General features: G+C 34.3%; 1 protein-coding gene across 13 annotated transcripts in view; it reads left to right on the top strand.

Moving 5' to 3' along the window:
• Nucleotides 1-14440, top strand: part of LOC138698194 (A-kinase anchor protein 9-like) — a 630353-nt gene that overhangs the window by 311545 nt on the left and 304368 nt on the right. For 12 of the 13 annotated variants that reach the window (XM_069823957.1, XM_069823962.1, XM_069823964.1 and 9 more), the window contains one exon: nt 12312-12479. The exons of the other annotated variant lie outside the window; for it this stretch is intronic. In XM_069823957.1, coding sequence (XP_069680058.1) covers nt 12312-12479 — 168 coding nt within the window. The remainder of the gene's footprint in view (nt 1-12311; nt 12480-14440) is intronic. 13 annotated transcript variants of the gene reach the window in all.

The raw sequence follows: 14440 nt of genomic DNA on the forward strand, positions 1-14440 counted from the left end.
CAAGAATTGAAGCTATTTTGAGGTTTAATAAAAGGAATTTATATTGTGATTTTAATTTAGCACATTTACCTTCCCTAATTGTAGACAGAAAATTTACTATACCACTCCTATGAAATTAGTGTACATACGATTGTGTTACTTCGTCTCTTAGGTTGTAGATAATACAGTAATTCAGTCTCAATTGTAGTATTAAAATACAGACAAATTGAATGTGAAGGGTATCATATATGACATTATGTTTAATTATAATGTATACTTGCGAATATAGGAATATAAGTTAAATATAGTAAACATAACCTATAATTTTCATACAACATAATATACCGGTACATATGTAATGGCAGGGCATTGGAGACCACTAAAATTAGACAGAAATGGGCAACTGGTACAGTAAACATAACCTGTAATTTCAGCATATCCAAATATCCATGCGATGCAACTGAAAATTATTGAATCGTGCATAAATGAATGTACAAGAATTTCGCAATATTTAATCGAAATAAAGGCAAGTATTACACATACGAACAACGTAATTTTCACACCAAAAATAATGTCGCACCTTAACTCTCAAGTGAATTATGTTTGAAATATCTCATAATCATTGTTTTAAATTTTATTAATGCAATTACACATTTGAAAGAAATGTATGTTACTCTTTATGTATTCCAACTAATTTATATGGTTGAAAAGCCGCCCTTCGTGAGGGAGTCACATGGTCTGCCTTACGGCCTGTATTAGATCACGATGGCAATGGCAATGGCACAGTCTATTGTTCCTAGTACTCACAGCGCTCCAAGTGGTTAGCAACTATCGCGAGAAATGCAAAAAATCATCCCAAGCTTCGCGACTGTATATATTAGACTGTGATTATAAGGACCATGACAAGGATGATCGTAAGGGTCATAAAGATATTTACTATGAACAAACACCACAATAAGTACCATGACAGGCACCGAGGTCAAGAAAAGAACCTTACAAAGACAATAAGGACCACAACAAAGACAAGGACAACAACAAAGGCAATGACAAGGGTTGAGAAGTTAAAGATATCTATATTTACTGATTTATGAAATTAACAAGTTCGTAGCTGTTGTGAAATTACAAAAAAAGAGGCTTAATTTTTCTATGTATAATTAATTGCCATGTATTGTGGGTCCCTATCGTCGTGACATGGCGCGTCCTCAGGTTGCGGATCGAGGAGATGGCCTCCAGATATGGAAGGTAGCTGTGAATATATTGGATAAGCAGTCGCGGACCCGATGAGTGGTCCTCCAGCTTGGGGGTTGGGCGAAGGGCTAACAACCCATTACCGTAAAAAACAGCTTGTTACGAAACCTCAAAATGAGCCTCGTAATGGGACTGATTCTCTGGCACAACCGCAGCAAAGGAATAAGGTTATATGATTTGGTACTTGGAATGTTACCAGTTTATATAGAACAGGAGGGGTAACATTAGTAGCAAAAGAACTAGCTAGATATAGAATAGACTTTGTGGGAGTATGGGAGGTTAGGTTAGAAGGGAATAGCATAACACAAATAGGATATTACTTGTTGTATTATGGACAAGGAAATGATAATCACCAATTAGGAATAGGATTCTTTGTTCATAAAAGAATAAAATCAGCAGTAAAAAAGGTCAAATTTATCAGTGATAGGTTATCGTATTTAGTACTTAAGGGTAGATAGTGCGATATCGTAGTTATAAATGCTCACACCTCTACAGAAGAGAAAACCGACCATGTAAAAGATAGCTTTTATGAGGAATTGGAACACACTTTTGATCAGTTACCTAGATATTACATGAAAATTTTATTGGGAGATTTCAATGCTAAAGTAGGACGGGAGCATATTTGTAAACCTACTATTGGAAAAGTGAGCCTACACGTAACTAGTAATGATAATGGAGTTAGGTTAGTCAACTTTGCCACATCAGAAAATTTAATTGTCAGAAGTACAACTTTCCCTCATAAGGATATACATAAATATACTTGGAGTTCTCCAGATGGATTGACACATAACCAGATAGATCACATCTTGATAGATAAAAGAAGACATACTAGTATAGTAGACATTCGAACCTTCATGGGGGGCAGATTGTAATTCTGATCATTATTTGGTAATTGGAGAACTAAGAGAAAGATTATCAGTAGCCAAGCGAGTAGAGCAACAAGTTAATATTAGAAGATTCAATATTCTGAAATTAAAGGACGAGGAAACTAAGCAACATTATCAGGTCGAAATTTCAAATAGGTTTGCCATATTAGCAAGTTCTGACGAAGTTGAGGAAGAGTTCGATGTTAATAGCGTGTGGGAAAATATCCGAGATAATATCAAAATTGCAGCTGAGCAGAGCATAGGTTATTATGAAACTAAGAAAAAGAAACCGTGGTTTGATGAAGATTGTTGCATGGTAGTAGAAAGAAGGAAACAGGCAAAATTGAAATTCTTACAGGATTCATTTGAGGCAAATTGAGATAATTATTTCAATAAAAGACGGGAAGCAAATCGTGCACTTAGGAATAAAATGAGAGATTACTTGAAGGAAAAACTGAATGAGGTGGAAACAAATAGTAAAAATAAAAACATTAGAGATTTGTATAAGGGCATAAAGGAATTTAAGAATGGATATCAGGCAAGGGTAGACGTGATCAAGGATGAGAATGGTGACTTGCTTGCAGACTCTCATTCAATCTTGAACAGATGGAAAAACTACTTTAGGCAACTACTAAATATACATAGACCAAATAGAAATGATCGGGATAAAATTTAAATACAAACAGCTGAGCCATTTATACCCAAACCCACACTTTCTGAAATCGAAATTGCGATAGAAAATCTGAAAAATTATAAGTCTCCAGGTATCGATCAAATTCCAGCAGAATTAATACAAGAGGGTGGAAGCACATTATCTAACGAAATTTATAAGCTTGTACTTGCTATATGGGAAAAGGAAATTGTACGAGAATAATGGAAGGAGTCCATAATCTTACCTATTTTTAAGAAAGGGGACAAGGCTAACTGTAGTAACTTTCGAGGAATATCACTTTTGTTGACGTCTTACAAAATTTTGTCCAATATTGTTTTGAGAAGATTAACTCCATATGTAGATGGAATTATTGGGGATCATCAGTGTGGTTTTAGGCGTAATAGATCAACTATTGATCAGATATTTTGTATTCGACAGATAATGGGATAAAATGGGAGTATAAGGGTACAGTACATCAGTATTCATAAATTTCAAAAACGCATAAGACTCTGTTAAGAGAGAAGTTTTATATGATATTCTTATTGAATTTGGTATTCCCAAGAAACTAGTTTGATTAATAAAAATGTGTCTCAGTGAAACGTACAGCAGTGACGTATAGGTCAGTTTCTGTCAGATGCATTTCCAATTCACTGTGGGCTAAAGCAAGGAGATGCACTATCATCTTTACTTATTAACTTTGCTCCAGAGTATGCCATTAGGAAAGTGCAGGATAACAGAGAGGCTTTGAAATTGAACGTGTTATATCAGCTGCTTATCTATGCAGATGACGTGAATATGTTAGGAGAAAATCCACAAACGATTAGGGAAAGCACGGGAATTTTACTTGAAGCAAGTAAAGCGATTGGTTTGGAAGTAAATCCCGAAAAGACAAAGTATATGATTATGTCTCGTGACCAGAATATTGTACGAAATAGAAAGATAAAAATTGGAAATATATCCTTTGAATAGGTGGAAAAATTCAAATACCTGGGGGCAACAGTAGCAAATATAAATGATATTCGGGAGGAAATGAAACACAGAATAAATATGGGAAATGCCTGTTATTATTTGGTTGAGAAGCTTTTATCATCCAATCTGCTGTCAAAAAATTTGAAAGTTAGAATTTATAAAACAGGTATATTATCGGTTGTTCTTTATGGTTGTGAAACTTGGACTCTCACTTTGAGAGAGGAACATAGGTTAAGGGTGTTTGAGAATAAGGTATAATATTTGGAGCTAAGAGGGATGAAGTTACAGGAGAATGGAGAAAGTTACACAACACAGAACTGCACGCATTGTATTCTTCACTTGGCATAATTAGGAACATTAAATCCAGACATTTGAGATGGGCAGGGCATGTAGCACATATGGGCGAATCCAGAAATGCATATAGAGTTTTAGTTGTGAGGCCAGAGGGAAAAAGACCTTTGGGGAGGCCGAGATGTAAATGGGAAAATAATATTAAAATGGATTTTAGGGAGGTGGGATATGATGATAGAGACTGGATTAATCTTGCTCAGAATAGGAACCAATGGTGGGGTTATGTGAGAGCAGCAATGAACCTTCGAGTTCCTTAAAAGTCAGTAAGTAGGTAAGCAAGTATGTATAATTAATTGTTATCAACAGAATTTATTAAGCTTCGAGTTCAGTCTTTCTCAACAAACTTTTAGCAGTGTGACCCTAAAAAAAAAAAAAAATGCTAAAAATTAATACCAATAATAAATAATAACAACAATTTATATATGAAGGACTAGTTCGCAGTATTTAGCTGTCTTCATAGTGACATGTTTGAATCGATATGTTTGTACATGTGAATATGTACTAGGTTTGCTGTATGAACTGCTCCTGTACAGGTCGCAATATGTTCAAATGTGAATATACACTTTGTTTACCATTACCTGTTACAAAGAAGCAGAACAGGAGATAGAGAATCATTATCGAGGTTGTAACTGGTACGTTAATTAAGTTTTTAAGTGTAATTTCGGCGATAATTGAAATTTTGGCTGTTAGTGTGCACTCAGTAAAATTAATTTGTGATATATTTTTCTTTGATTGGCAAGGCAAAATGAACAGAGTTTGACAAAACGAAGTGAGCAGTCTACATCTGGTGAATTGGTATAAATAAAAAGAAATAACTGAAACGAAAAAAATATGCTACAATAGTGGTGTAACCAAGGAAGGAGTAAAATAGTTTAAAACCTAAGATTTCAGGCCCTAGTCATGAGCCAGAAGAATAAATTGAAATGGAGAATCTCAAAATGACAAATGTATTAATTTGTAAAGTAATAGATACATTACTAATCAACATAGAATTCTCCCCCTTCTATAACATAAGATACAACTGTATGGTCATGCAGTGACATAGTGATTAAGGCACTACACTACAAAGTCGAAATTGTAGGTTTGATTCCTGATGTGTTTTTCCAATTGGCCTAATTCTGGCTACACTGGTCGACTCAGCCTCTAATAGAAATGAGTATCATGGAGTTTTTCTTGACAAGCACATAGGACTGACATCCCTACTGCTACTAATACCGATTGTCTACAAAGTACAAAGTTGAGAGCCTCAGCCTCCTGCTATGCTATGGGTCTCCTTAGGAATAACTTTACTTTTAAAGATGTCTAAGTGAACAGTTTTTATTTACTTTATATAAACCTGATAATTATTAGGAGGATACAACATATCCACTAGATGAGACAGACACTTATCTCCTTCCTTTAGATAAAAATGAAATTGAAAATTATAATCACTGCTGTGTATATTCATAAATAATGATATGCGAAAGTTTCTTTTTATGTTTCCTTTATTCTACCGTTGACGAATTAAATAGTAAGGGATTGGTGGAATAAGAAGCTATCTCACTCTTCCATCAAAATTAACTTTCTCCCACTCCTCCCTTCATATGGTAATAAGCACCATTATATATTCTCACGAATTTTTTGTTGTTGTGGAATATGTCTAATCTTGTTATTTTTATTATTGAAGAAGAAAAAAAGCTTAACTCACTGCTTGCTTTCTTAGTGGAAAAAGAGTATTTTTTTCTCAGAAGTTTAAAAACGTGAGGTAGGCCCTTCTTCCATCAAGACTTCAATTACAAATGTTAGGGCCTACATTCAATAAGAGAGATAATCCCAAACGAGTTCGTTGCCCATTCTAGGGTACCTGAAAGATTCAGCCTACTTGTAAATTCAAAGGACCATTTAACAATCAACAAAATAAAAAATAGTATTTGAATAATAGTATATTATGGCAAGTTCATAATGTTATATGTTGTACATTTATACAAACGGCTCCAAATATCAAAATAATGAACCAGCTGGGGCTGGAATATATTCCAAATTATTCAGTTTTTGTCTACAGAGAGTCCTTCTACTCACTTTGATGGAGAAATTGCAGCAATCAACAGGACACTAATACAATTTATTTATCAAATTAATATGTCCAAAATACTGTTATATTTAGCGACTCAATTTTTGAAATCCAATATCAATCAATATTCCTACAAATTCCAAAATCGCGAAAATACAATAATCCATACACATACTGGGGAAACAAAATAAAAACCTGTATCTCCAATGGATCCCTGCCCATTGTGGTATTATGGCAATGAGATTGTAGATTGTTTGACAAAGAAAGGAACTAAAATATTACAAGAACCCTTGAAAAAGATATCTTATCACAGTGCTAAATTGTTCATGTAAACACAATTTCAAATCAAAATTCTAAAGAAATTTCAAGAAAACAGTAATAATAAATCTTGGTCATTATAGCTTACTGAAAAAGAACATATACCTGATTATCGTCGACATGATGCAATAGCAAAATTTCGGATGCTAACTGACAATGACTGTTTAGCAGCACATCTTTTTAAAATTGGAATTTTTGGTTCACCAAAATGCATCTTGTGTAACTTAGAAGTCTCTTTTATGAATCAAGAACATTTACGAAAATATCCAGCTTTGGTATCAAATCTTTTGGATTCGGATTCTAAATTATTCTGGGAAGCTAGAAGAGGAATGGAGAACTTTCAAGTGCCTGGGCAATGGGTGGTGGTGGTGGTGGTGGTGGTGGTGGTGGTGGTGGCGGGGGCGGGGGCGGCGGCGGCGGCCTCTTTCTTCTTCCTATATCATGATATCAAATTACCCATCATTACAAATCTGATATTATATCATTATTGTTTTGTAATGCTGTTGTACAAAAAAGTAACATAATACATTCATAATGTTATATAGTTATTGCACTTGTCAAAATTAGGAAACTAGTTTTCCTCATTTCTAAAAATTGATCCTTGCCATAATGTCGTTGTTGTTGTTTTCTAATGCCAGGCGTTTGACAATAAAGTCATTTGACCTCTTGCACTCCAATATTTTTCAAAGATATTATCATGACCAGCCACTGAAGCACAGATTTTGAGGTGTTCCGAATCCATTTCTTGGTTTGAGTTGCACAATGGACAGTTAGGGGACTGATATATTCCAATTCTATGCAGGTGTTTGGCCAAACAATCATGGCCTGTTGCCAATCTAAATGCAGCTACAGACGATTTTCGTGGTAAATCGGTAATTAACTGTGGATTTTGATGCAGAGAGTTCCATTTTTTCCCTTGGGATTGTGTTATCAAATTTTGTTTGTTGAAGTCTAAGTATGTAGATTTAATAAATCTTTTCACAGAGTAATACGTAGATTTAGTAACAGGTCTGTAAGTAGCAGTGCTGCCCTTCTTTGCTAAAGCATCCACATTCTCGTTTCCCAGGATTCCACAATGGGATGGTATCCATTGGAATACAATTCTTTTATTGAGTGATATTAATTGAGAGAGCATTTTAGTTATTTCTGCTGTTTGAGATGAAGGTGTGTGTTTAGAGACTATTGATAGAAGAGCTGCTTTGGAGTCTGACAATATAACTGCATTTTTAAATTTACTGATGTGGCATAGAAGATTCCTGAGACTTTCACTTATTGCAATGATTTCTCCATCAAAACTTGTTGTTCCATACCCAAGAGATCTATAAAGTGAGAAGAGACAGCACGTAACACCTGCACCGACACCTTGTTCTCTGGAGATCAAGGATCCGTCAGTGTATAAATGAAGCCAGTTTTGTGGAGGGTATTTAATATTAATTGTCTCTAAAGACAATTGTTTTAATATTTCAGTGTTTACTTCTGATTTCAGTATTTCTTCTGTTAAATTTAGATTATATTCCATATTTAATAGAGTTAAAGGGTTTGGTTTAATTTGTAGGTTTTCTTTTAAATTCAGGATATTGATTTTCTGTTTTAATTCTTGAACAATGGATATGAAACTTTTTTGAGTTTTCAATCTACAGAGAGGACTGCATGAATGCCAATTGTTTCCTGGTAATCTAATAAGTTTTTCATATTGCTCTAGGAATACTTTGAACACTACATACAAAATGTTTATACAGCCAGTGCTGACATACTGCAGAGAAATTTTAATTACTTCATCTTGCCATAATGTAGAACACTATGAACTTGTTTCATAATATACTATTATGACACAAGTTATGCCGTCGTAATAGAAGTCATGATGTTTTAGTTGGCATGGTAATATTTTACGGCTCTGGTACATTAATGTGGCATATTAAGCACGATTTTTACTAACGATGAAGACTGTTTGTAATGCTGGAGTGCAAAAAAAATTTTAATTATATGTATACAATTAATTGCAAAACATATAGTAAACATATGTTGTATCAAGGGCAGCTACCATAATGCTATTGGTTCTGCCTTTTTTTTTTTTTTTTTTTTTTTTTTTATAAATAAAAGAGAGTACCAGTTATTAGTCTTTGACTAACATGAAATGTTTCTGAAACAAGTGTAAGAGAATCTGTGTAATGGCAAATATTTTTTTATGTTGTATAGAACTTCATTGATGATTAATTATTTCAGGCTATATATAAAAATTATGTCAGAAGAAAATATACAGTGGATTCTGCTTAATAGGACCACGTTGGGACCATGCATTTTGGTCCAATAATGCAGCTGGTCTTCTTAACCAGAATGAGATACATATATTGACGTGTACTATCCCTCTAAGCTTGGTCCTAATATGCAGCTTTATTGGACCAAAATGCATGGTCCCAGCATGGTCCTATTAAACGGAATGCACTATATTTAAGCAATATATTTGAAATCTGTATTATTGTTTTAATGTAATTGCTTGAAATGTGTAGCTTAGTGGATTGGTTCTTCATAGAAAGCAAGCTTATGCTATCACACTAGGAAATTTAATTTGTTAGAATCATTTGTTCACTAATTTCACAGATTTCCTATCTGTCAATAAACACTTTATTTTCCAAGACAGCTTTCTTGCTCAATGTTGTTGTATTGCTGTGTGATTTCATACACTTAAAATCTAGGCAAAAAAATGTATGAAGTAGCAATAAAATATAAGATGGCAATATATATATGTATATAAAATTTGAACTGGTAATGGAAATTACGGGAAAACGGCTGAACGGATTTTAATGAATGACCAGTCATTTTTAATCTTGGTATCCAAAGATTTTCAGAAAAATAGTAACTTTCAGTGAAGCGTTAGTTTTCCTACATAATTTTCCTATTTTCCAAAATCCATCTTTTGTCAGTTTTGAGAACTAATTGCATTTCAGAATAAAACAAAACACACTACAATAAACAATAGACTATTACACTACGGCCATGACCTGTAGGATTGCTGACATATTTAGAGTTCAAATTCCATTGGTTATTAAAAGCTTCAAGACTTACTAAAAATAATTTACAGGTCTGATTCTGCGATGTGTAATTTTCTGAGTACAGCTTGTATTGAATATTAAAATCTACAAAACTTGAGGTGGTTTGATGTCATTATTACCATTAGAAATGAAATATTATTATAGTTAATGCCATGATGTGACTATTTTTCATTAATTATATATATATATATATATATATATATATATTAATGCTATATTGATGATATGAAAGTGAAACGGTTTGGGATTATGTAAGTAGCTGTAGAGAATATCTTAAATTAGATCTTCATTTCTATAATTTACTGAGTGGCAGCTATTGTATATATATATATATATATATATATATATAAACTACAAAACTTACGTAAGTTAATAATATTGTTATTAAAAATAAAAAATTTTTATAGTTATTAATCAAGTGGGGTTGGGTCTTTTTCATATACTTAATGGCATTGTGGTGCAGATATTTATATACGTCATTCTTTTCAGTATTGGCTCGAGAGAGCGCAAAAATTACAGTTCCTAAGGGAAGACCAAAAGTTATTACTTACTGATAATGTAAGAAGCCTACAAAACTTTGTAGTCTCCTGATCATTTCAGCAATATCTTTTAGCAGTATATAATGATTTTACCCTCTACATTTGAAGCTCTACATCCAGCTATACCAAGATGCTATGTCTATTTTTCGAAGGCATAGCAAACCTGACTTTTTTTTTTAACTTTCACTTACAATCCACAATGACCTGAAATAGCTATTGCTTTACTCCCACATGAAAAACCCACTGATCATCCTGAGATTGCGTTTTCGCGTTGAAACTCAAAAACTGAAGATGGATAGTTTCAAGAAAAAGTATTTGGCATAAAAAAATATTCAGAGGCAGTAACATTTTTCACAAAAATCAATAATAAGCGAGATATTTCGATTTATTTAATTCAGGCCACCTTATAACTCCCCTTTTAAATAAAGTATTTTGAATGCCATATAGCCTAAAATCTAAGTTACAACGAACTTAATTTATATTCCAATTTTCATGTAAATCGGTTCAGCCATTATCGCGTGAAAAGGTAACAAACATCCAGACAGACAGACAGACAAACAAAAATTTCAAAAAAGCGATTTTCGGTTTCAGGGTGGTTTATTATATATGTTAGGACCAATTATTTTTGGAAAATCGAAAATTACCAGAAAAATTTCGGCTACAGATTTATTATTAGTATAGATGGCTTTTAACCTGCAGGTTCATTGCTGCCCTTTCATAAGCCTGCCATCGGTCCCTATCCTGTGCAAGATTAATCCAGTCTTTCACCAAGAAATCTGTTGTTTGTTACCCTAATTATTTCCTTATTAATGCAAAGATTCTCTGAAATTGTACGCAGCATTGCACTTTGGTTGTTGGTAATTATTTCTCACATCTTTTTCAATTCGTTCTGGACCAAAATGTTCATCTTCTTCAATAATTCTCCTCCAGGGTGGAAACATGCATATAAAACAGAAAATTTATTTCATTATTGGATATGTTTCTGTTGCAATTTTTCTCCGTTGAACACATAATTTGATGCTTCCCTCTTTGTTCCACTCTTGCTGCATGACATACAGCAGAGAGAGACATGACATGATGTTCTTAAATGGCAGCAATATATGATGATCTTCAGTGCACAATTTCTCTTTGGATTTATATTTTACTTCTAATTAGATGGCAGCATCATTTTATGCCTTAGATATAACACTAGTCCTGTTCTCGAATTGCTGCACTATGCATATGAAGTGATGCTTTCAATTTATAGAAGGTACAAAATGTATGATACGAAAAGAATAAAGAATTTTGAAAGAATGCGTGCATATTCAGAAATGTGATTTATTTGCAAACAGTGTGTAGACAGTACGAGTTACGTTGATGCCAACAAATCCTTATTTCTTAAAAATGACTTCCATCACTTTACAATTCTGTAGTCAACTCTGAAAACTATGCATCACATGTGTTAGCATGTCCCGCAGAATGGCTGTAATTTCAGCACAGATGGCAGCCTGCTATTCCCCATTTGTTTGCTAGCGATGGAGAAGACTCTATCTGTGAGGTAGCTCCAAAGAAAGAAATCTGGAGCTGATAGATCGGGGGATAGCTCACAATCTTCTCATGTTGATTCTGGCAGTGTGGGCAGTGACTCCATCTTGCTAGAATGTAGTGTCATGGTGCTATGTTCTTCTCTTACCTCCTGGATTTGCATCTAGTATATATAGATCTTATTAAATTCAATGTTGAGTCACTGGCACATTCTTGAAAGTTAAACAAATTTTAGTGCTGTTTTGAGGCAGGTTCTCTCTGGGTAGGTGAACTTCCCCTACTCTTCTCATTCCATCATTGTTTCATTATTATCATATTATTTTATTATCTAAGTGTAATCTCTAGCTTTAAAGGTTCATTAATTCGTAATGTCTTCAGATAAAGTTTGACCATGGCTATAACTGAGAGTTGAATTCCATTTCTGAGATCAGAACTCTTGAAAAGCGAAATTTATGAATTTTGTAGGATGACAGGTGAGGATAGAGAAAATTTCACACTCTTAATGCGTCTAAGATAACAGAGGTTATGGCAGATTCCAGACATTAGGAGCCATAGGTGGATGATATTAATGTTTTTGACTAATTTGCTTATGGCTTTCAATGGTTCTTTTATATGCTGAAAATTTAGCGTAACATAGAATAACATGTTTTGCATCTCTCCCAGAGGAAACATTTATTTGGATTTTTTATTAAAATTCTCTCATAGTTCACCTCAATTTGACCATAGCTTCGGTTATAAGAATGTTACTGTTTTCTCCTTGTAAAGGTGGAGGCTGCAGATAAGCAATTACGAGCCACTCGCCTCTTTCTTGAGGAGCAAGCAGCTGAGCGAGAGCAGGAAAGAGATGACTTTATGAGAGAGATTGCCAAACTTCAGGAGCTGGTTCGTGAACGAGATCGTGATCGCAGTGAACATGAGCAATTATTGAAGGAGGTCAGTTGTAATTTGTATTACCATGCAGTTAAAATTATATTTTAGCTATAGAACTCTGAATTATAGTATTTCTTATGTCATAATAAGAATATCGGAATGGTTGTGTTATGGGCCTATAATAAAACAGAAGTGGTTTCCTTCCTGTTTTAAACTTCTGTACCCATTTCACTGTTAATTATTTAATTAAGAACCCTCACTGTCTAATGTAGTTAAATGAAAAAGACAGTGTTCTTTTGAAAGTAGCATAAAAGTTGCAATAGCAGTGAAATATTTCCATTCATTTGTGGCTGTTTAATAAAAATCAAGTACAGAAACTTGTTCTGAAATTATAATCAGTAATCAGTAATATTAAATTTAAAATTTATAAATAAATCGAACTTTTTAAAACTGATAATGACTTTTGCCTGGTAAAACTAACTCTTAATACAGTAAAACCCCTATTTAACATTTTTCAGGGGACGAATGTTCTTTACCTTAAAGTGGGGGAGGGGGGGGGGAGGGTTTACACTGAATTGAGGTTTCATTATTTTCAGTTAATAAAGTATACAAATTTTCTGTGGGGTGGGCAAAATAAAACTGGCCCTTGGAAAATATATATATATGAAATATATGAATTTATATGTATAAGACTGACGCGGAAATGACCCTGACAATGCAGGAAACTGTGATCTTGATGCAACAATGGGTTGCTGTCACATGTCCATGCATGTGCATCTCCTGCATGCTCTTTCCCGAGCTTTGCTGTGTCATTAGGTTTGAGTGGGAGGAGCAGACGTGTTTAGTGGCCAGTTGAATGCAACACAAAATGGTGTTCACGATAAAACAACGCGTGTTCATTGTCGAGTGTTACGCGAAGCACAATTCATGGAAAAGGTGTGTGGACTGTTTGTGCAAGAGTTTCAGACTGGACATGTTTTGGTAAAACCTCCAGCAAAGGCTGCAATGCAAAACTTAGTGGCAAAATGGCGTGAAACGGGCTCTGTAGCGAATGAAAACCGTAACTGTTCGAAAAGACTTCGAACATTGTTTGATTGCAGGAAAGTCTGGAACAAAGTCCGACGAAATTGCAACGCCGTTTATCAGTACAAGTGGGAATTAAGAGAACGTCGTGTCGAAACATTATCAAAAAGGGCCTGCATCTGTATTTTTATAAATTTACTGTTGTGCATGCGTTAAAGCATCCAGATGAACCTTCGCGTGTTGAGTTCTGCTGGTTGTTTCTGAGTGAAGTGGAATCAGGACTTTTGGATCCTCAGTTTTTCATTTCTTCAGATGAGGCCTGCTTCAGCCTGTTAGGGTATGTTAACTCACAGAACATGCGCCATTATGCATCAGTAATTCCCCATGGGTATTTGGAAGAGTTGTTGCATAATCTCAAGATTGGTGTTTGGTTTGCAATGTCAGGTCTCCGCATCGTAACACAATACTTTCACGAAACTGTTTTCAGGGCCAGTTTTATTTTGCCCACTCTGCAGAAATCCCTCCATACAACATAGACAATATTAGTATTCAGCAAAAAAGTGTAATATACCAGGCACATGAAAATGTGCTTGTCTAGGTAATTTGGAATTTAGAAATCCTTCATATCACAGAGACAATATTAGTATTCAGCAAAACAACTGTAATATACCAGATCATGAAAATGTGCTTGTCTAGGTAATCTGGATTTTTATCAACGAAAGGTATGTATGTACTTAACATACCTTAATTTTTAAATAGTCCATAAGTGTTTGGTTTTTAGCACAACTGTGCTTAAAGTTCAGAATGTCCCTTTCCAATTGATTTCCCTGGCTGCAACTGAGTCATCTACACAATTTCTGACAGTGTTATTACTGGCAACTGCTTCACTGAATGTTGGAGTAGGTTTTATTTCTACATCCTCTTTTTCTTCATCTTTTATCATTATCATCATCATTACCATTACCATCACCGCTGCTGCTACCACCATCATTATTCTGCCC

This window comes from Periplaneta americana, chromosome 4 (assembly GCF_040183065.1).
Source record: "Periplaneta americana isolate PAMFEO1 chromosome 4, P.americana_PAMFEO1_priV1, whole genome shotgun sequence".
Classification (NCBI taxonomy): domain Eukaryota; kingdom Metazoa; phylum Arthropoda; class Insecta; order Blattodea; family Blattidae; genus Periplaneta; species Periplaneta americana.